Source organism: Grampus griseus (genome assembly GCF_964374135.1).
Source record: "Grampus griseus genome assembly, chromosome: 2".
Lineage (NCBI taxonomy): Eukaryota > Metazoa > Chordata > Mammalia > Artiodactyla > Delphinidae > Grampus > Grampus griseus.
In genome coordinates, this window is record NC_139018.1 from 75,924,316 (window position 1) to 75,947,379 (window position 23,064).

General features: G+C 37.1%; 2 protein-coding genes across 9 annotated transcripts in view; one reads left to right on the forward strand and one right to left on the reverse strand.

The window, feature by feature from the left end:
• The window catches only part of RPGRIP1 (RPGR interacting protein 1), a gene marked incomplete at both ends in the record, with an annotated part of 93,519 nt that extends 91,709 nt beyond the window's left edge, over nucleotides 1-1,810 (reverse strand). The window contains one exon of the mRNA XM_082649391.1: nucleotides 1,695-1,810. Coding sequence (XP_082505517.1) covers nucleotides 1,695-1,810 — 116 coding nt within the window. The remainder of the gene's footprint in view (nucleotides 1-1,694) is intronic.
• HNRNPC (heterogeneous nuclear ribonucleoprotein C) overlaps nucleotides 1-23,064 on the forward strand; it is a 47,350-nt gene that overhangs the window by 7,832 nt on the left and 16,454 nt on the right. For 6 of the 8 annotated variants that reach the window (XM_082648963.1, XM_082648960.1, XM_082648961.1 and 3 more), the window contains 3 exons: nucleotides 18,027-18,304; nucleotides 21,489-21,603; nucleotides 22,195-22,242. In XM_082648963.1, coding sequence (XP_082505089.1) covers nucleotides 18,064-18,304; nucleotides 21,489-21,603; nucleotides 22,195-22,242 — 404 coding nt within the window. In that variant the 5' untranslated portion in view covers nucleotides 18,027-18,063. The remainder of the gene's footprint in view (nucleotides 1-18,026; nucleotides 18,305-21,488; nucleotides 21,604-22,194; nucleotides 22,243-23,064) is intronic. The other 2 variants (XM_082648965.1, XM_082648964.1) reach the window with 1 other exon arrangement.

Genomic DNA, 23,064 nt, shown 5'->3' on the forward strand with positions numbered 1-23,064 from the left:
AGCGAAGAGACCTTAAAGGAACTGATGTTGAAATTGAGGTCTGGAAGTAGATTATCTTACCTGAAAGCACAGGTATTGGGGGGGAAGTCTTGGCCTCAGAGCAAGAAATACTACTGGAGAATAGTCACCAAGAATGCATAGAGTAGCAGATGAAGTTGGAAAAGTAGGCAAGTATCAAGCATAATGTACAGGTCCTTAAAAGGTCCATGTTTAAGATCTAGATTGTCTTGGGCACAATAGGAATCTGTTGAAGGACTTTGGAGAGATCTGATTACTTTCTTGGAATTTCCTTCAGGCTGTTGTGTGGGGAATGTTAGTAATGAGGACTAAGTGCTAATAGGACTAAATAGGTTAGAAGACCTGTTATAGTAGGCCACTATCTGTTCACCTCTTGAAGAAAGTAGTAATCGCAGGCCTGAGGGCACTTGCCCTGGTTTTTCCCAGATGCGTGTATTAATGAGCAAATGTAATGAGTTTGAAGAGGATAGGTTAGTTAGGCTTTAGGAAGTTACTAGTTATTTCTGCAACACCCCTGTTGGGTCAGACTTGACATAATAGCTTTCCTGTTTGAAAGGAAAAATGAAGTAGAAAAACTTGAATTTCTTCCTTTTGGAAGTAATAATCTGGACACTTTACCATGTGTCCACCACTGTAAAAGTTCTTGTGTTAACTTAATCATCATTGTAACCTTATGTAAATATTATTGTCTTTCACGTTTTGGAGATGAGACTGTTGAAGCACAGAATTTAAATAATTTGCCCAAAGTTAGACACACTTAATAGATGGTGAGGCATGGATTCAACCCAGGCAGTTAAGCCTGCAGATTTCAACTCTTAGTCATACTAGACGGACTGTGCTTTACTTGACATGTGAAGTATTCTAGGAAAACAAATCTTTAATTTGGTTAAAGTGCCAAAAAAGAAAAAATAAACTGCTCTGGATTTCTATTTTTGGCAAGTTTTAAGCTAAAGGTCATTGTTAAATATTTTGTTGTTCAATTCACAACAGTTTAAATAGCATGAAATATCCAAGGTAATTGTTTAGGTAGATATAGCTTTGTAGTATAATTTTATGGACTCTTTGGATGTGACAGCATTCTTTAGGGAAGTAAACATGTTTAAAAGTGAGTTTCAGTTGGGAGAAAAAATAAATAATTGTATTATTTATGGTTTTAAAAAATATGTAACCCAGAGGGATGTTACTAAATCCAGTGGTTCTTTTTCAGTCCTTAATCAATTACATTTGACCTGTTGGTGTGATTTAACCAGTCGAGCCACTTTCTTCCTTAAAACATTTTTTAACTTAACTTCCAGGTTTTTATTTTCTTTCTGGCTATTCCTTCTCCCACTCAGCTGGAGTGCTCTGTGGTTCAGCTCTTACACTTTTCTATTCACACTTCCTGGGTCATTTAATCAGTTCCATGATTTTATATACTATCTGTAAACTGATGATTCCCATGCATATATCACCATCCCGGACTTCTCTTTTGAATGACATACTGTCATCTGTCCAGTTACCTACCTGACAACTCCCTTGAATGTTAAGTATATCAATTTAAAAGTATGAAACTGGGCTCCTGCTGTTCTTCCCTCAAACCAGTTTCTTCTGCAGTGTTGCCCATTTCAGTTAATGAAACTCCAGTTTTCATGTCAGTTAGGATGGTTAGCCATCCTTGACTTTTTTTCCTCTCATACCTCACCTTTGGCATTGTAGAAAATGCTGTCATCTCTGCCTTTAAAATATAACAGGAATTCTCCACCCATTCTGCTATGGCCTGATCCAATTTCAAGCCATCATTTGCCTTGCGCATTATTGCAATAGGTTTATGTTTCTTTTGCCCCTCTACACCAATGTGTAACTAGATTGATCCCATTGAAATGTAATGCTTGAAAAATGTATTGCTTGAGTAGTTTCCTTCTTGAAATTCACTTAATAGCTGGCTATTTCAGTGTTGAAGTCAAAATTTCACTGTGATTTACAAGGTGCCCTACCTGATCTGTTGTGCCCCTCCTCCCTTGTTAATGGTATACTACTCTGCTGCAGCCACACTGGCCTCCTTACTGAGACTTGAACATAATAGATGTTCCCACCTCAAAGCCTTTCCTTGGAATTTTCTTCCCCTAGACATTGAGACGGTTGGGTTCCTCAGTTCGTTTAGGTTCTTACTCAAAAGCCACTGCCTCAGTGCTGTTTTCTCTCACTTAGCCTTCTAAATACTCTTTAGCTCTTTTCATCAACTCTCATGTTATAGAAGTTTATTTTCTACTACGTAAAGATACAGAGAAATATTTGGAAAGTTAGACGCGAAACAACATTGATCGATTACTTCTGGACAAGGGCGAGGGATTTAGGAGGGTTAGAAAACTTTTGCTTTGTGTGCTCAAGGGCTTAATGAGCAACACAGCATTATTTTGCTTCTAATTAAACTTAAAACTCCTTGTTGTAGGGATACATCAACTCTTCGGATTTTGTGTCTGGGTATAAATAGCATAACTATGGCCTGTGTAGTAGTTTAGTAAGCAGTTTTTATAGTTAAGTTGTAAAAACAGCCTTAAAATAGGTTTGGCTGTGATGGAATGAATGAGTCATGTTAGCATTTGAGGGCATAGGCTGCTGTGTTGTCTGTGATGGAGCTGTAATCAAAATTTGGAAGAACTTTATCACTTTTTAAAAATTTATTCTCCAGTGGGAATGCCTCGCTATCTTTAAGAGGTAGCCATAGCAGATTAAAGGACATCTGAGTTTTTCTTCCTACCTAATCTGATTCCAATTTCACCAGTCTGAAATATTCTTCCTGCTTCTTATTTAGATTAACCTACAGCTTTTGAGTTGATTTCAGAACTAATATAACTCCCTGAAGTTCATTGAACCAGTCTTAGGCTTTTCTAACTAGGCTGGAATGACATTTAGGAATAGTTTAGTAGAATACATGTTAAATGAATATCTTCCCTTAGCCTTCTAATTAAAATTCTGTATTCTGAAAATGATGTAACCATTCATAGTGTGCTATAATTCCTTATATTAATCCTTTATATAGTCATCTTCACCTAAGTGGTTTTGTGATAACTTTAAAAAACTTTATGGCTAAAATTGAGGTAGCGAAGTGCTTTCTAAAGAAAAATTTTCCCTTGTCCTTGAAATTTTGTTGGCTTCTTATGTTGGAATTACAGTTATTTGTGCTGCTTAAGATATAGTTTTACTGAAATTAAAGAGGAAGACTAATCAAATGACTTAAGATTGATGTGGATTTTTAAGAGAAGATACCCCCATCTTTATTTTAGGTTTAATCCGAATTAAGCAGTACATGCTCACATAACCTTTAGAAAATGTAATGCAGACCCCTCAAAAAAGACATACTTAACCATCCAAAATAAAAGGTTTTGATGTCTCCTTTTAGACTTTTTTTGCATATGTAGGCGTTTGAAAAGTAATGTCCTACATATGGCACGTACATTTAAGTAATAATTTTTTTCTTCAACACAAACATAACATAAAATGTTATTAGAAAACAGCTCTCCTAAAAATTTTCATGACTACGTAGTATTACATTGCATACTTGTACAATATTTTACTTAACCAGTACTCTATTGTTGGGCCCTTAGGTTTTCCCCCAATTTTCCCTTTTACAAACAGTTTTTATAAACAGTTGAACAGTCTTACAACTAAGATTTTGTTAATACCCTTAGTTATTTTCTTAGAATTATGCCCCAGAAGTACAATTATTCAAGAGCATGAATGTTTTAAAAACTTTCAATCTAGGTTGCTCTCCAGGAAGGTGAAAACAGTTTATCTACTTATTGGCAATGTAAGTGACCACTAATAATTAACTTCTAGTTTTGTGAATTACTTGAATCTTTTGCTTGTGTTTCAGGGTTTGACCCTGAAATTTAAGTGTTCTTGGTGTTTGATAAGTATAAATTGAAGAGTAAGAATATTTATCGAGGTGCTACCAGGTTGATTATATTTCTGTGTATACTTTGAGATTCACGTGTAATTCTTTTTCTCAGATATGTATATATGTGTATATATGCATATATTCAGTGCTATCTTAATTTTATTGTGAAAAAAATTCAAACATGCAAAAAAGAATAGTATAATCAGTCTCCATGAACTTGTCCAGCTTTAGCAATTCTTGGGTGATGTTGTTTCATCTATACCTGCATCCAGTCCCTTCCCCTCCTGTGGTTTTGAAGTAAATAAATATTTGATATATTTCATCTTAGCTATTTCAGTGTCTCTTTAAAGATAAGGGCTTTAAAAATAACCAGTCATTATCACACAAAAACATGTAATAGATATTTTAAGAAGGCATTCTCCAGTTGTGTTTTATTTCTGTGGGAATGGTAATGTGGATGATTGTTTTTTGCTTACATGTTATGTTTTGCTTAGTTCTTCCTAGAATTTGGGAAGTTCTGTTTATTAGAGATAAGTGTAAAAAAATTTTTTGAATGAGAATCTTGGTATGATTATCCTCGTGTGATAAAATTGAGTTTTCAGGATAGCAAAAGATGGGATTCCACTATATTTCATATACATTTTACTATTAAATTCTGAAACTAGGAATAATTCTAAATTTTAGCTGCTTGGATCTGAGTGATAGAGAATGATATAATAACTTTAAGTCGGGTTTCCTTATTAAAATTTATTTTCTTATAAAAAATTATTTTGCTGTACTCGTGAAGTCTTTTGTTTGCAGTTCAGAAATCTATGACAACAAAGATTTTTCATCAGTTTGACAGACTCATTTGATGACAAAACCTGACTTCAATTGACATGAGATTATAATCTGTTACATTGAGTGACTATGCATATGTATTAATGCAGAAATATTAATGTAGTTTATTTGATAGCTGAATGCTTGCCCAGATCCCACTGGGTGTTACATAGCAAAACCACGGTATTATCTTTGTAAAACCTGAAAAATCTTGATTTTTTTCCGAACGTGTTTCCTGGGGAGACTTTTAAAAGTGTATTTGTTATAACTCAATGCTCAGTTTGAGTTTACTGATAAAACTGAAGCTTTCTACAAGATCATAAAGAAATGAAGTCTTACGAATAAATATTGTTGACCCTTGCTATTCAGAATATGGTCTGTGCTACAGCAACAGCATATCATCATCATCATCATCATCATCATCATCATCGTCTGGAAGCTTCTTAGAAATACAGAATTTCATGCCCTATCCTTTCACTCCTTTTTATTGCTTGCTTGGGAGTTGGAAATTTCGGTAAAGTTTCTGGCAAGAGTGTTTATGATGTTTGGGGAGCAGAGTTGAGGGTCATAGAGTAGCCATGTTTTACATAAATTTGAAATAATGCAGTATTTAAAATGACCATTATATATACAAAATTTGAATAATGACTCTTCCTAAATTACAAATAGAATCAAAAATCAAGTAATTTCCAACAGGCAGGCTGGATAAATGGTAATGCCACTTAAGCAAGTAAAACAGAATAATGAATTTCTATTTTTCACTTAGATTGCCATGTTTGCTTTTTCTTTCAGTGTTTTTTGCTGAAAACAGTCAAGATTTATTGACCTTATTGAAGTAATTTTGAAATGTTAATCTTAATTCTTTTCCTATGAAAAGCATTCTCTTACATATTCCTAATGCTTGTTTGATACTCGTAGATTCAGGAAATTCTTTTTCAAATGTTCCCAGAGTGAATAGATGTTTGTTGATGGGGAGTTTTACTGTATAGAAGCTGCCCTAGTTAAGAGTATGTTGGGTTCTAAAATGCTGTCTTCCCCCCCCCCCCACCTCTTAAGTGTGATGTAACACTCAGAATAGAGGTGACTTAACATTTAATGATGGGGAAGGGGTTAAGTTAGGAGTATGAGATTAACAGATAGAAACTACTATACATAAAATAAAACAAGGATTTACTGTATAGCACAGGGAATTATACCCAGTATCTATGTCTGTTAGGACTGCCAATGAATGAGAGACCCCAAATTATGGAATGCAATATCCAGTGAAAGTTTTGTTGTCCTAGAGATGCCCATTTCCTTGATTTTATATAGTTCTGAATTGCTCTTGAGGAAGGGAAGCACACAACTTTCTAACTTCTGTTACGGGGTTTATAGAAAAGCTTTGCTGACTTTCGGCCAAGCCATATATTGTAGTCATTAAATTCCAGGGTGGATGAAGCTGTCTTTACAGAATGAAAGAATTATGAAACTAATACGGTATTAAAGACTGAAAAAAAGAGTATTTTAAAACCTCACAATCTTGCCACATCCTGAGATGTCTAACACTTCAGTGTATAATCTTCTAGATAACTTGTATATTGTGTATGCTCCTTAACATCTTAAACATCTCTTGGTGTCAATAAGTTATTTTCAAATGTTGCTGCTTGTATCCAGTTAGACTGATGTACTGAAATTCATTTAGTCAGTTTCTTAGTATTATGAACCTGTTTTCTCATTTTTCACTGTTAACATGTCCACATCCTTGATTCCTTCAGATGAGTTCTCAGAGTGAGATTACTGAGTCAAAAGAACGTGCACAGGTTTTGTTTTGGGGGTATTTTGTTTTGTTTTTAAAGAACATGCACAATTTTAAGGTTTTTGATAAAATAGTCCATTTGTTTTCTGAAAATATGGTTACCAGTTCATACTGTCAGAAATAATGTATGGAAGTGATCATTTCAATTTAAAATGTTTTTACTTGTTTGGTAGGTAGAATGTTTGGTTTAATTTTTGTCTCCTTTATGGTGATACTGATTTTTTTTTGCTAATCTCCATAGACCTTTAGAATTATTTGTTAATCATCTTTTGTGTCCTTCTGTCATTGTCCCATTTTTTGTTGGTATGTACCAATAATAGTAAATGATGTGGTAGTAGGAGCAGCTGCTGCAGCTATGCTTGCTGTGTGCCAGGCACTATGTTCATTGTTTTCTATACCTTACTTCACTTACACCTCATTCATACCTATCCTGTGAGACAGGTACTATCAACAGTACTCATTTTATGATAGAAGAATCTGGTGTTTGAAGGGGTTGGCTTTCCAGAGGGAAATGCACACCAGAAGTGGTTGAGTTTGAAATTGAAACAGGTCTGACTCCAAAGCCTCTGAGCTATTAACCATTAGGATGTGTTTATTTTTATATTTTTATATTCAGTATTAAGAACTTGAATTGTGGACAAATATGTATTGCATACATTTTATCAGTTTTTTGCTTTTTATTTATGGTATATTTTAGTACGGGGATTTTTTTGTATTATGTTATTTAGGAAGTTCTCATCTCAAGGTTAGTCATTAAACATAGTTTGGTCATGGTGGGTGTGGCATGACTGTGGGAACAGGTATCTTTGTATCTACCTTTTCAGTTAAAAAATTTTTTTAAAAAAATAGGTGTATCTAAACATTTACAATTTAAGTTATTAACTTGGGTCCTGTTCAGCAGTAAACCAGGGTGGAGCTTTTCAGTGTACAGACATATGCAGAAGGATTTCTCAGTTGAGATTGATCTTACTAATTATCACTTTCAAAACTAATATATAGCATGAAGAAAAATTTTCACTGTTGAAGGAAAATTGTGTTGCCCTTACTGAACTTTCTAAAAGGATGGGTGAGGCTGCTTACAGTATGTTGAACAAATCAGTGAAGGGTATATAATTGGGAGAGATTGTTAGTATTTTACACAACAAAATCAAAATTTGAAATTTTCTTCAGGCTGGAACCCCAGGGATTGTGAACTAGATACAAGAGGATTAAATAGTATCTGAAATGCAAAGCCGTACACTTAACAGTGAATTCTGCATGTGTTGACAATGCCAAAGTTAGCAGACGTGATAGCATCTGCATCTGTGTTCCACTCTTGCAAGAGCAACCAAACTTGGACTGCTGTGTTCAGAGGGATATTGACAGGTTAAGTTGTATTGGTTATAATGCACCATTTATTTTTATGGAAGATAGGATAGGGAACAGTTTGCATAAGATGTTTTCAGTCAAATAAAAAATAATTCGAGGGGACTTCTCTGGTGGCACAGTGGTTAGGAATCTGCCTGCCAATGCATGGGACATGGGTTCGAGCCCTGGTCTGGGAACATCCCACATGCCGCGGAGCAACTAAGCCCGTGAGCCACAACTACCGAGCCTGCGCTCTAGAGCCCACGAGCCACAACTACTGAGCCCGTGTGCCACAACTACTGAAGCCCCCATGCCTTGAAGCCCACGTGCCTAGAGCCCGTGCTCTGCAACAAGAGAAGCCACAGCAGTGAGAAGCCCGCGCACCACAATGAAGAGTAGCCCCTGCTCACAGCAACTAGAGAAAGCCCACGCGCAGCACGCAGCCAAAAAAAAAAAAAAAAATTATTTGATTGCTAATGAATGGGCGTTAAAGAGAAGAGCTAAGGGAGGAAATTAGTTAAGAGCCAATTAAATTTTAGAATTGAGTGTCTTCAGGTTGTGAATTCGGTGACTTTAGTGGCAGTTCATGAAGTTTGGTAATTGGTGAGTAAGGAGGTTGCAAGGGAATTTTAACATCCTCTGAAGAATTTGGTGGCATTGAACTACATGATTTAGTTTTTTCATCATTGAGGTTCTGGGAATATTAAAGACTTCATTTTTAAAATTTTCTGTTGCATTACTTATACTTTGATAGGAACAATCCTTTTTTATTATAAAATGCTTATTAAAGAAAACTTGGAAGGAAACATGGAGAGAAGGAAAATATTTACTTACAGCAGTAGTGCTCAAAGATAACCACTTTCAGTATTTTGATGTTTTGATCCTTTCTCATATCTCATTAGCTACAGATGTACCTGTACCCCTGTATATGTGGTTTTTTAACTTATTTTTTTTTAAAGTGTGGACCATTTTTAAAGTCTATATTGAATTTGTTACAACATTGCTTCTGTTTTATGTTTTGGTTTTTTGGCCACGAGGCACGTGGGATCTAGCTCCCTGACCTGGGATCGAACCTGCACCCTCTTAACCACTGGGACCGCCAGGGAAGTCCCTCCCTATATATGTTTTATATTTTTATAATATATTTTTACCAACATGGAATCATTATATCGTTTCAGAACCTTTATATTGTAAACATTTTCCACTTAGTTTTCTCCAATTTTTTTGTTAAGTGGCTGGGGGTTTTTTGTTTGTTTTTTTTTGTTTTTTGTCACAAGGATTTACAAAACTTAAAGATGGTCAAAGTTTCTTTTTCAGTTCCAGAATAGGATAACCTGAAATTTATTTAACATTGTCAGTTGCTTAATACAAATTTGTTGACCTACCCATTGCTTGGCACTTAGGTTTAATTAAGAATTTTCAAATGAACTTACAGAAACGTGTACTGGTTTTACTTAGTTATAGCAGTGGAAGTGCCAGTTTCTTCCTCCACTCCACCGGATGATCATCCTTATATTAGCAAATCTGACAGAAAAAATATTTTCTGGGAACTTGCTCAAGAGTGTGTGACATGGTATATATCATTTTAACATTTGCTATAATAGGGTCTTTTTAAAAAACTTGAACAGGTAATATGTACTTTTGTAAAATACACCGTCCTTGTGTTTCAGCCCTCCTGTTCTTGTTTCTGGTAGCAACTGTCTAAATTACCATGTTTGCTCTCTGTATGTTTTTTTCCCTCCTGAATGATATTAAAGTTACAAGCGTGATACTTCACATGGGAACTTCAATTTCATGGCTGTATCGCCTAAGAATAAAGATAATCTATACTATCAAAGCAATGAAAATAAACATTAGTTCAATATTATCTCGTATACAGTCCACATTAAAATTCTCGTTTTTACAAAAAAAGTCTCTTCCCCACAACGTTGCTTTCTTAATCTAGAAATGGCCTCCTGCTCTTTTTTTGGAGGAGTCCCAACCAGGTGTGTTGTATAGTGTCCACAATCTTGAAATTGCCTGATTGTTTCCCTGTTGTATAGGTTCAAGTCAAATATTTTACCAAGAATATTGCATAGGGGAATGTATGTTTCTTATTTTGTGGAATCAGGGAGCATATGATGTCAGATTACTTGGTTTAAGTGGTGACCCATGTTTCTATAGTAAAGGTACGTTTATTTCCTCTTTTAATCAGTGAGTAGTCTGTTGGATAGTACTTTGAAACCGTGTAAACCCTGTTTCCCTCCCACCAAGCTTTCGCCCAGTGCTTTGGCATACATTGACTGTTGTCTGAATCAATTCTTATATTGATATAATCTACACCAATCTAACAGTTTAAGTGGTCTAAGTCTTTTTCAGTATGCTTTTCTTAAAACAGTTTTTCATGTTTATGGTTTATTATTTTACTCCTGCCCTTATTTTTTTCGGTTACTCATACTTTTTTGGGGACTGTTGAGTTTTTTGTCTTATATAGGTTTTGACAGTTGCATATGTAATTTTTACATTTAGATTTTGATCTGTTAATGTTTTTGTGTATAGAATGAGATTGGTCCCCAATTTTTGTTTTTAGATGGCTGTGAGGCACCATTTATTAATTTATTTATTTTTCACTTATATTTATAATGTTTTTTTAATTTATTTTTTTATTGAAGTATAGTTGATTTAGTGCTATATTAGTTTCAGGTATACAGTTAAGTGATTTAGTTATACATATACTTGTGTGTGTGTGTGTATATACACACACACACACTCAGATACCATTTATTGAATTCTGCATTTCCCCCTAATTTTTATCTTGAATATTCTTAGTTTCAATTCTTAGACCATAGCAGTTAGCATAGTTTATCTAAAATGGCCAACTTTGGTGTTCTTGTGGCCTGAAAATACCACCATGTACTGTTTTTAGTAGCCTCTGTGTGATAGTCTTTACCTTGAGATCATGTCTATGTTTTGATGAATAATTATAGCTTTGGGGGTGGAGCAAATTATAGTCCCTTGGTATCTGAGGGGGATTGGTTCTAGGACCCTGACAGATACCAAAATCTGGGGATGCTCAAGTCCCTTATATAAAATGGTGTAATGTTGCATATAACCTATACACAATCTCATATACTTTAAATCATTTCTAGATTACTTACAATACTAAATATAATACTATAATTACCTATAATACCATGATGTAATGTAAATAGTTAGAAATACAATGTAAATGGTGTGCAGCAAATTCAAGTTTTGCGTTTTGGAACTTCCTAGAATTTTTTTCCCCTAAATATTTTTGATCCATGATTGGTTGGGATCTACAGATGCAGAATCTGCCGATACAGAGGGCCCACTGTACACTGGCCAACTTTTTTTTGTTGTTGTTGTTGGTACGCGGGCCTCTCACCGCTGCGGCCTCTCCCATTGCGGGGCACAGGCTCCGGACGCGCAGGCTCAGCGGCCATGGCTCACGGGCCCAGCCGCTCCGTGGCACGTGGGATCCTCCCGGACCGGGGCACGAACCCGCGTCCCCTGCAGCGGCAGGCGGACTCTCAACCACTGCGCCACCAGGGAAGCCCCTGAACTGGCCAACTTTTTGCAGACATATGGGCAGTTTATTGTTGCGCTCTGAAGAGGCCAGAGGGAAATAGTTGATGAATGCAGTAAAGACACATAGGAAGCAGAGAACAGGGTTGGAGTGGGGAAGGGAGTAACAGGAAAGTAGTGTGGAACAGGGACAAGGGTCCTTAAGGGGTAAAATAGGAGCTTAAGAGTGTTAAAAGAAAATAATTTAGACCAGGAGATGCTGCTCTAAGTAGGCAGAGATATTTATTTATAGTATCCAAAAGGTACTGAGAAATGCTTGATAAGAAATTGTGGAAAACTGTGAAATAGGAAGTCTTTGGACTTGATTGCCATCATCTTAAAAATTTGCCAACTCATTGCTGCCATCTGGTGACACTTTCTCTTTAAAAGGTTTCAAAGAAAGATGGGAAATAGCGTATTAGGCATATGGCAGTTGCATCTAATTTAAATTGAATGTAGAGGCTATTTTAGGTTTTAAGGGATAGTGATAAAATTCTAAGGTGGGGTTTTGAATTTCCTAGTCCGAGGTAAGTTATTTCCCTTGTTTTCTAGTTAGTATATCTGACATTTGATAAGCTGTATTGATGCCATCTTTAAATTTCTTTTTTTCTGGTCCAACGGATAATGTGATATGAGTAAGTATAATGTGAGTAGCCTGTTGAATAGGGCAAATTGGTAGAGGACTGACTGAAAAACTCAGTAGAAATATCTTGTGGCTGATTTACTTTCTGTTGTGTGTTTCCCCCCGCCTCCATCCTCCCCGGAAATATGCCTACATATGATACTGAACACAGTCTGAATGAGTGGCACTGCTTTGTCAAGTATTTATCGTCCATCCCCTTTCCACTAAAGTTGGAGTTCCAGTGCCCAGTACATAAAGACAAGGGAGTTGAAAGCTTGATTCCAATTATGAATTGATTCTTGCCCAGCTCCCAGCAAATTCCAGGACCTTCATAACCTACATTTCCGGACCATTTGAAACTTAACGTCTTATGATTGTCAGCACAATCTGCCTTTCCCACCTTGTCATATTTCTTCCCAGCAGAATTTACTTGCTCTTTAATGTGAACTTAAGAGAAATGGAGTAATTGTTATAAACATTTCCCAGATTTTAAACTGGATTGACAATCCAAGCTAGGTTTGCCTCTTAAGAGGGCAGAGAGCACAGTAGCTCAGGTTCAGAATGAACAGTTGGAAATAGAATTGACAGGTTTGCTTGCATTCCAATTAGATGTAAGATTTTGTGTTTTCTGTTTTAGGATATGACTGGGATGGTAGAAGTGGGAATAGAAATACATTTCTATAATTCTTGTCCTTCACGCTGCCACTAAAATCTCTTGTTGCTTTTATTGCTTCAACATGAAACATGGTCAAATGGACACACAGATCCTTTGGTGTAATAAAGCAATAAAAGTAACTCAGCATTCCTGGTTTTGACTTTTACTCACCAGTCTTAGTGATCCTTTGATGATAAAAATTGTGGAAGTAAGAACCTGGGATGACAACAAAAATATTATGCAAACACACATGTGCATGCATCCATGAGCTAGAGGTTTGAGTACTGCCACCCAATAGCCTCTAGGAAAATACTCAGTCTTTTTCTGTTGTCTGTGCTATGGTGGAATTCTGCTTTTCTGGTAACCAGATCCACTTGATCTCTGCTACTGAATTAAACAGGACGCAGAGTATCCAGGGGACCATAATCATTTCAAAAATCTTTCCCCCTTTGGTTTTACTCTTTGAAACCAATTTTAGGAAAGAAACTGATTCTGTATATTTTTTATTCTATGTACTTCTATTTACTTAGCTCTTCTGTAGTATTCAGTATTGAGTTTTTAAAAGAATGAATTTATCTTAATGATTTTGCTGAGAAAACTTTTGCAGGGTGTGACCAGAATACTCAGAAATTGCTGAGTGTTTATGATGTGCCAGAAACATCTGATTTTCAAAAAGTGGAAGAAGTTGTGATTTATAAACTCTGGATCCGTGAACTAGACATTCTTCACGGAGACAGTAGAATAGGTTGTTAAAGTTAAAACTAATTCATGTGAATTAATGTTACTTCATTATGTAACAGTGTTGTTAAGACTGTTAGTGTACATTAGTACATGGATGTTCTCAAAACATTTGAAAGTTTTTAAAAAATAAATGTTTAAAGAACCTGAATTGTTGTTACTAATGTGACGGGCCCTTTTTTATTTCTCTCAAATGCATTTCCTGATTAGGAGTTAGGTGCTTGACTTTTAAAATGTTTTCCTAAAAACAAAACAAAAAACTTACATGTTCATTGTAGAAAATTTGGGTAATATAAAAAACTATGCAGGTGGTAACAGTTGATTAACCACAAGAGTACCCATGGAACAATATTTTTAAATACTTCTGCCCTGTGTTTCCTAAGCACACAATTATTATGTGGGTAGGTATATATGCCTCCTGTTAAGTATTGTACAATTATATATACTGCTTTCTAACGTAAACATTTTATCGTAATTTTTCGTGTCATTTAAAGTAATCTGTGAATTTTCTAAAGACTGCAATTGCTGGTAATTAGAATACTGAGTTTAAAATCTTTTACAAAAATGCATGTAGAATGTTGGCTTGGCCAAAAAGTTCATTCAGGTTTTTCCATACCATCGTATGAAAAAACGGAATGAACTTTTTGGCCAACCCAGTGCAAGCTAATGCTACAGCTCTGTATAAAGTAAAAAGCAAAAACTGACCCCTTTCTCTGCAACTTGCTTTTACACTTAAAATCTGATATAGTTCTTTAAGACTATATACCCTCTGGGTCTGAGTTTTAACCCAGTCAGAACAGTTTCTCCCATTTCTTCCTTCACTGATACTATCTAGGAGGAATTGACCTGTCTCATGAGGGTGACTCCAAAGTGTAAACTTCTGTGACCCATGAGGCAGCTTCAGATACACTATTCCATTTCTGTTAAGTCTTTAAAAAGAAAAAGAAAAAAGCTTAATGAGTTACATAAAGCAAAAACCCTGCAGTTTCTACTTAAGTTGAGAAAAATACAACTTTGCCAGCAAGGTTTACACTTTAGAATGATTCTGTGACAGTCCAGAAGTAAATGGAATAAAATATTTAAGGAAATAAAATGTTATTCAGTGATTTTTATACCCAGTGAAACTGACAAATATAAAGGACACAGGCAAACTGTTACTAAGATGCAAGAACTGATAAACTATTTTCCAAGTTCTTTCTAAGTAATATATTAGAATCTTGAGGGACCATAATGCCTAGAGAGATCTGGTAGAATTTTAGCATTACTAACCACAAAAAGATAATGCCACCTATATATAATCTTACAGAAGTGTTACACATGAGTCTGATCAATCAAGCCTTTGGTCCCAGCCTCCAATTTCTGAAAATACAAAGGACAGAAGTATATGTGGAATTATACTGAGGGTATGAAATTCTGGAAAAAACTGCAGGACAAATGCCCGGGATTCTTCAACAGATAAATTTTAAGTTAAAGGGGGACTTATAAAAAGAGCCTTAAAAGACACATCACGGCTTCCCTGGTGGTGGCGCAGTGGTTGAGAGTCCGCCTGCCGATGCAGGGGACACGGGTTCGTGCCCTGGTCCGGGAAGATCCCACATGCTGCGGAGTGGCTAGGCCCGTGAGCCATGGCGGCTGAGCTTGCGCGTCTGGAGCCTGTGCTCTGCAACAGGAGAGGCCACAACAGTGAGAGGCCCGTGTGCCACACACACAAAAAAAAAACACGCCAAACTTGTTTTAATGGGTAAGACTATACTATGCAGGGATATACATTTAGGTAATAGAACTATTTTAAAAGGAGGAAAGTGATTTTACTGTAAAGTTAGGAGTTTTAGGGAGACGAAAGGGATTGAGAAAGGAATGGTGCATATGGGGTTTCTGAGTTGGTATTGAGATTTTATAGAGACTTCAGCTGCTCTAGCACCTTCAGACCGTTAAGCTGCAGTACCTTGTACTCACCCACTATTGGAGCAGGCAGAATTCTCCCTGTTGGAACTGCTTTTCCTGACATTGATTCCCTTTTCCTTTCCAATAAATACTACCTGGGTGTTTTGGTATTCTTCAATTTCTGGGTCTTTTAGGCTCGCCGTTGCTTCTCTTTGCTTCTCCCACAGTGATAGATACCGTGTGTGTTAGCTGTTGGCTTGCCCTCAGCAGCGTGCATTTTGGAGTTTTGGTTGGGATGGATGCTTTGACACAAAGTTCTGTTGTAAATGCTGTCCGTGCTTTACCCATGGTTGTTACTCTCTTTAAAACCCAGGGAGGGGGCTTCCCTGGTGGCGCAGTGGTTAAGAATCCGCCTGCCAATGCAGGGGACACAGGTTCAAGCCCTGGTCTGGGAAGATCCCACATGCCGCGGAGCAGCTAAGCCCATGCGCCACAACTACTGAGGCTGCGCTCTAGAGCCCACGTAACTCCTGAAGCCCGTGTGCCTAGAGCCCGTGCTCCGCAACAAGAGAAGCCACTGCAGTGAGAAGCCCACACACCACAACGAAGAGTAGCCCCTGCTCGCCGCAGCTAGAGGAAGCCGCGCGCAGCAGTGAAGACCCAACGGAGCGAAGTATAAAATTTTTTTTAAAAAGGGAGATTTTACGTGTAATTGCTATTGGTATATTTATTGTTTGTGAAAAACATTTGCTGAAAACTGGCTTAAGTCCCCACTTAGTAGCAAACCTTAAGAGCCAAGCAGAAGTATTTGAAACCAGTTAGGCCTTTTAGTAGGTTTCTGTTTTGAGTCCTCTTGGTGTTCTAAGACTTTCTGGTGCTCCCACTTAAGTTGAAAGGCTGTTGGTGATTCTCACTAGCCACTGTGAGGTAAATTTTTACTGCTTAGTCAAAAAATTAACTGTTTATAAAGGTGTAATTAGAAGGCAAAGTAAAGACAGGCTGTTTCTTGAATTTCAGAAAGGATAGGCGCTTTACAGCTTTAAAATCAGTATGCTTATGAAATGACTAGGTATTTTAAGGGTCAGAATGGTGGTGGTCATGTATAAATATTATACTGTATTTTTTTTACATGTATGTATATATAAAACATTTTTACATAATCCACGAAAACTAGTTTGTTACGATTATCTTGAGGATTGGAAAGTTAAGAGATACTAGACACGGGTATCTTTTGTTTAATATGTTGTCGGAACCTTTCAAAGGGATGAATGGGAAATAATCTTAAGAATGTTACACTAAATCTAAGGCGGATCCATCTTAAACTCTTTAACTTTGGTGTGGGAAGGAGCAGTAGACTGATACAAAAGCTAAAGAATGTCAAAACATCTGCACTTTAAAATGATATCATGAGTCTCCATGTAATTACAGGATTGTGCCTCTACAACATACATAAAGATCATTTTTGTTTTGAAACGGTCTGAGGAAAGTTGTATCCTCTTCCTTGGTTCTCCTGGTTCTTTTTTTTTTAAAATTTATTTAATTTATTTAATTTTGGCTGCGTTGGGTCTTTGTTGCTGCGCGTGGGCTTTCCCTAGTTGCGGCGAGCGGGGGGCTACTCTTCGTTGTGGTGCGTGGGCTTCTCATTGCAGTGGTTTCTCTTGCTGTGGAGCATGGACTCTAGGCGCACGGGCTTCAGTAGTCGCAACACGCAGGCTCAGTAGTTGTGGCTCACGGGCTCTAGAGTGCAGGCTCAGTAGTTGTGGCACATGGGCTTAGTTGCTCCATGGCATGTGGGATCTTCCCAGACCAGGGATCCAACCCATGTCCGCTGCATTGGTAGGCGGATTCTCAACCACTGCGCTACCAGGGAAGCCCGTCTCCTGGGTTCTTTTTTGATTCACGCAGTGTTCTACCTGGTAGTTTTATCATCATCACCATCCAGCATTATTAAATGTCCCAGCTATATTTTGTATTATATTTTCACATAAAAACTAAAGAATCATTACATTTTGTAAAAAAGATGGTATTGATAATCTATGGCATACTATAAATCAGTTGAAGTACCTGGAAATAGATTATTTCCAGAGTGAATCAATTGGTTCTGTTTATTGGTTTTGTATAATAAAGTGAATTACACTTGAAGGGTAGTGTGTTAGGTCCACATTCATCTAGCTGAAGAAGGGTTTGCGGGCAGAATTTGGAGTTCTGTGTATCCGCGGGAATGAGTGAGACTCATTTTAGTAAAAACAGTGTGCAAGAAGGTGGAGTTATTGATGATAGATGGCAAGAAATAGTTAGGTTAGCATGACTGGGAAGGTGAAAAACAAGAAGTCAGTGGTAGAGAGCTTAGGGGGTTCTAATTTCCTTGAGGACTTTAAAACAGGGAGGTCACTTGGAATTAATAATGCCCAAGAAGATTGTGTTGCCAATAATCTGTGAAGAGGACTCCCCCCCCGCCACAAGGGATAATCTAGCAGGAATATACTACAGAAGAGGAGATTGAATTTCTATAAGGATTTATTCAGGGGGCTCTAGTCTCTGAATAGTAATATACTTGCTGCTATGAGATCCTTTTCAGTTGACTGAAAGTGGTTCAAAATAAGGTAGTAGGTAGTCACAGTGGTTCAAAATAAGAGTAGAACAGGTTTTTATCAAGGATTGTTTTGTTTTTAACATCTTTTCACCTGAATGCCGTTTTTTCTCTCAGTTTTTCAGCTTTGTGAAGCACCTTACCATCAAAGACAATGGCCAGCAATGTTACCAACAAGACGGATCCTCGCTCCATGAACTCCCGTGTATTCATTGGGAATCTCAATACTCTTGTGGTCAAGAAATCTGATGTGGAGGCAATCTTCTCGAAATATGGCAAAATCGTGGGTTGCTCTGTTCATAAGGGTTTTGCCTTCGTTCAGTATGTTAATGAGAGAAATGCCCGGGCTGCTGTGGCAGGAGAAGATGGCAGAATGATTGCTGGCCAGGTTTTAGGTAAGGTCTGGGTTGAATTAATTTTTCATTGATTATATTGATTATATCATTGATTATATAATTCAGATCTGAGAGTTTTTCTGTTCATGTCTTCTCTTCGTCTCCCTCTTCATAAACTTAACAGTCTGAGGTGTTCTGGATGTTATGACTGACATTAGCCTAATAAAAATGTTGGGTTTATAGGTTTCATAGGCTAAAGAGGATTATACTTATTAGGCCGTTTTGTGATAGTAGAGACTGGATAACTCTTAGTTGGCAGTCTTGAGTAAGGTAGGGGAGATAGGAGTGATATTTCATAAGGTACTATTGCTGCTTTAAATGGCTGTGTCTTACTGCACAGTCGACTGGGTGAAGACAGTATAGCTTAGTCATGTATTCTAGAGTTAGATTGCTGGGCTGTATGTTGGGGCCTCACAACTATGTGTTGGGCAGTCTGTCTAGTTTGGCTGAGCCTTTAATATTCTCATTTGTTAAAATGAAGGTAATAGGACCTCAGTTTATTATCTGTTCTTACCTGAGTAATAATACTTCGGGGTTGTCAAGAGAAATTAGATAAATTGAGAGGATTAATTGAGATGTTTCACGAGAAGCTTCTAGTTCAGTATGTTACACTCAATAAAAGGTTGTTTTAGATATTGGTTTCTCCCAGTAGGGTTCTCTGTGATCTAGCATGTTCAGATTTTGAGAAATGAGATCTGATCTCTGTTGATAAACAGTTTATATTCTAAACTTTAGATCGTATTACATATGTTCAGTCCATTGCAAATCATTCTTTAGAGCTCAGGATATTTCGTCTTTGGCCAGTGGATCGATAACCTTCAAGTTGGTTCCTGTGTCCTTGAGACCTTACTCTTCTAATATTGCATTGCTTCCTTGCTTTCTGGTACTACAGGATACTCCATGTCATCTGTGTATTTCTTGATCTATCCTGGAGTTTGTCCCTTTTTCATAAGACTGTTGGCTCCTTTTAATGGGAGTTATTTAGAAACCTGTTATACCAGGAGTGTTTATCGTTACTGAATTTCAGTTGGATCTTGGGCAGAATAGGGGACACATTACTTTTTTTTTTTTTTTTTTTCTTTGCGGTACGCGGGCCTCTCACTGTTGTGGCCTCTCCCGTTGCGGAGCACAGGCTCCAGACGCGCAGGCTCAGCGGCCATGGCTCACGGGCCCAGCCACTCTGCGGCATGTGGGATCTTCCCGGACTGGGGCACGAACCCGTGTCCCCTGCATCGGCAGGCGGACTCTCAACCACTGCGCCACCAGGGAAGCCCCACATTACTTTTTTAAGAAACAAAACGTATGCTTTTATGTGCGCTTTGTACCGCAGTTTCAAACAATCATAGGTGTTTTTACCAAAGTTAAGATTACTAAATGTTATTTTAGATTTGAGGTTCATTTTATTACTGTATATTCTATTTTGGATATTGACTTAGTACAGTTTTCCTTTGATTGAACAACATGTGTTTGCACTGCGCAGATCCACTTATACGTGGAATTTTTTTTTTTAATAAATATGTATTACAGTATTACAGGAATGTTGGTTGAATCCCCCAGTGCGGAACCATGGATAAGGAGGGCCAACTGTTAAGTTATATGCAGATTTTCAACTGTGCAGAGGGTCAGTGCCCCAACCTCTATGTTGTTCAAGAGTCAACTATACTATAGTTTAGAATCACATGAAATAATTATTCTATAAGGTTGTATAATCAACTGATATATAATTTAGTTCTGTTTCATTTTATTACATTTTTAAATTGATTTTAAAATTCTATATTTAGTTTTGTAAAATCTTAAGATTCCAAAGTCAAAACTGTAAAAAGCAAGGTTGTTAATAAACATTACATATTAAAAATTAGAAATGTTTAGTGAGCCAAGAACTCTGAAGATTATTCATAAATGTAATGGTGTTTACCAAATAGACAGTGTACTTAAACGTCTGTTTTTCAATTAGTCATTTAAACTGAGTTTTGGAGAGCTGGCTAGCTTTTGGCTAATTGTTTTTTGACACATGGTCTCCTGTTAAAATAGGAGGGAGAACATGAACTCTTTCATAGGTAGTGGGTGGCATGGCAAGCAGCTGGGTACTCTGGCATAGGTATTTTAAAAATTATGCTGTATATGGAAACTACGATTTTTTTTTTTTGCGTGTTTCCCTTTTCTTGGACTGTGTGTATGCATGCATGTAAAGGTTGTTTACTTAAGCATCTCGCTGTTTGCACGGTATTTCTCTATTTTTTTTTAGTAGTTTCTCCAAATAGAGTTTCGTTTGTTTTTTCTTTATAAATTTATTTATTTATTTATAGTTTTGGCTGCATTGGGTCTTTGTGGCTGTGCACGGGCTTTTCTCTAGTTGCGGCAAGCAGGGGCTACTCCTCATCGTGGAGCGTGGGCTTCTCATTGTGTGGCTTCTCTTGTTGCAGAGCACGGGCTCTAGGCGCGCAGGCTTCAGTAGTTGTGGCGTGCGGGCTTTAGAGCACAGGCTCAGTAGTTGTGGCGCACGGGCTTAGTTGCTCCGCGGCATGTAGGATCTTCCCGGACCAGGGCTTCAACCCGTCCGTGTCGCCTGCATTGGCAGGCGGATTCTTAACCACTGCTCTACCAGGGCAGCCTTGCACAGTATTTCTTAAGTATTTTATATGCAACTTTTCAGGTTATCCTGTTTGTAAGGAGAATTAAAAATTCCTCTTTGGGGATAATTTTGAGGGTGCCGTACTTCAACCATATTAATTCATGAATTGCTATATATTTATATCTCTGAGGTCATTCCTAATATTTGTGCTTATTTTAAATACACAGAATCATTTCTGGAAAGGCAACTTGGTCACTGATACTTTTCTTCTTTGATAGTAACTGAGTGAGCACTCTCTGAATGGTGAGAGTTTCTCATTGAAGTGTGCGAGCTGAGGGTAGAAGGTACCAGAGACAAACTTAATGTGTTTTGCATAATGAATGCTTTGTTGGTACAGAACAGAGGACAAAGAAATGGAAGATTAAGTCCAAACCTTGTAAAAAATTCTTGAGCCTATTTTATATGACAAGGAATGGTGAGGTATATCTTTTGACCTTTGTTGATATGTATGGCCATGTACACTTTAAAAAGCTGCAGTTTGAGGACCACCCCACCCCACCCTACCCCCCTCAACGGAGGTGTCATTAAAGCTTTTGTTTTTGTTTTTTTCAGATATTAATCTGGCTGCAGAGCCAAAAGTGAACCGAGGAAAAGCAGGTGTGAAACGATCTGCAGCGGAGATGTACGGGTCAGTACCAGAACACCCTTCTCCGTCCCCTCTACTCAGGTCCGGAACTTTATTATTTATAACTGCATTGTGTCCATCAGTGGGCATCTTCTCTATCTGTTTTCTGGATGTGGGGAGGGTTAACTGTAGTATGTTTTATATGTGCGAAAGTAATGCTTTATTAATTTTGTGTTACTATACCTCCTTTTACCCCATTTCCCAGAGAATTATTAGAATTCCCTGAGGTTTTTACTATTAAAGAGTAGTTTGGTATTTAAAGCATAAATTACAGTCCTTCAGGAGGAGTTATTTAGCTTCTAAGAAGCTGGGGAGGGAGAGAGGGAAGGAGGATGACATAAAAATGTTTAATTTACTATTGTATTTTTCCATGTTCTTAGTTTAGCTGTTAATGTTGTGTGTTGACATTTTAGCAATCTTACACCTAAATTTGCAGTTTGGCCACTGAATGGCCAGTGACCTAAGGTGATTGGAATTTAGAGATCTGTTGTGTTATGATTGGATGTTAGTTCATGCTAATCTATTGATCTATTTGTTGGGTTGGTTTAGCGTGGGTTTTTTTTTTTTCCCATTGGCTGTTGTGAATTTACATCAACAGTTCCAAATTAATCCTCTTTGGTATTTATTTTTCAGCTCCTCTTTTGACTTGGACTATGACTTTCAACGGGATTATTATGACAGGTATGTTTAAAATGTTTTGTCTATTCCAGAAAGAAGCTGTCTAGTGAGAACCATTTTATTTTTCTATTGCGTAGTAATGTTCCATTTTGTAGTAATGAATAACAGACATGTTTTCAAATAAAACCCCCTCTTTCTGCCAGAACATAATGAAGAAATACCTTCCCCAAAATTGTCAGAGGTAGACTAGCTAAGGTGACGTTTCTGTTGATTTCAAAGAATCAGTTTATATATATTGTCAGAGAAAATGTTTTAATTTGTTTGCCACATAAAAGTAAGGACTGACTTGCCTAATGATGAAATGGGACTAAATTAGCAGTATCATGTTCTCTTCATTATTTCCCTATTGCATACTGGCCCCTTGGTTTTGCATTGTAAGGGATTGCAGCAAAACTGTAAAAAATGATTCCTAACCTTAAAAATCCAAGTCTCCTTTGAGCAAACCAACCAATATGAAATAGGATGCAATAAGCATATATAATGAATTAACAATACAGATTGCTTTAGAAGTTAATGTTGAAGTGTTTGTATTGTAGATTGGGGGTGATGATACAGTTCTAAAAGGCAGGGAGGTTGGAACAATGATTATGATTTCTTGTGCCTACAGAATAGCATTCGTATTTGAAAAAGTCATAAGAAAATTGGTAGATGTGTGGATAGGGATAAGTTATGTATGACTTTGAGTGTATAGAAAATTTTAACAGTGTACACTTCTACCTTCATGAGAATTGTCCTCTAAAGTTTTACTTTTAGTTGTCTTGGTGAGGCAGTGAAACTTTGACCATCCCTTTATCATCCTACTCTAAATAAGTTTGGGAAAAGCTC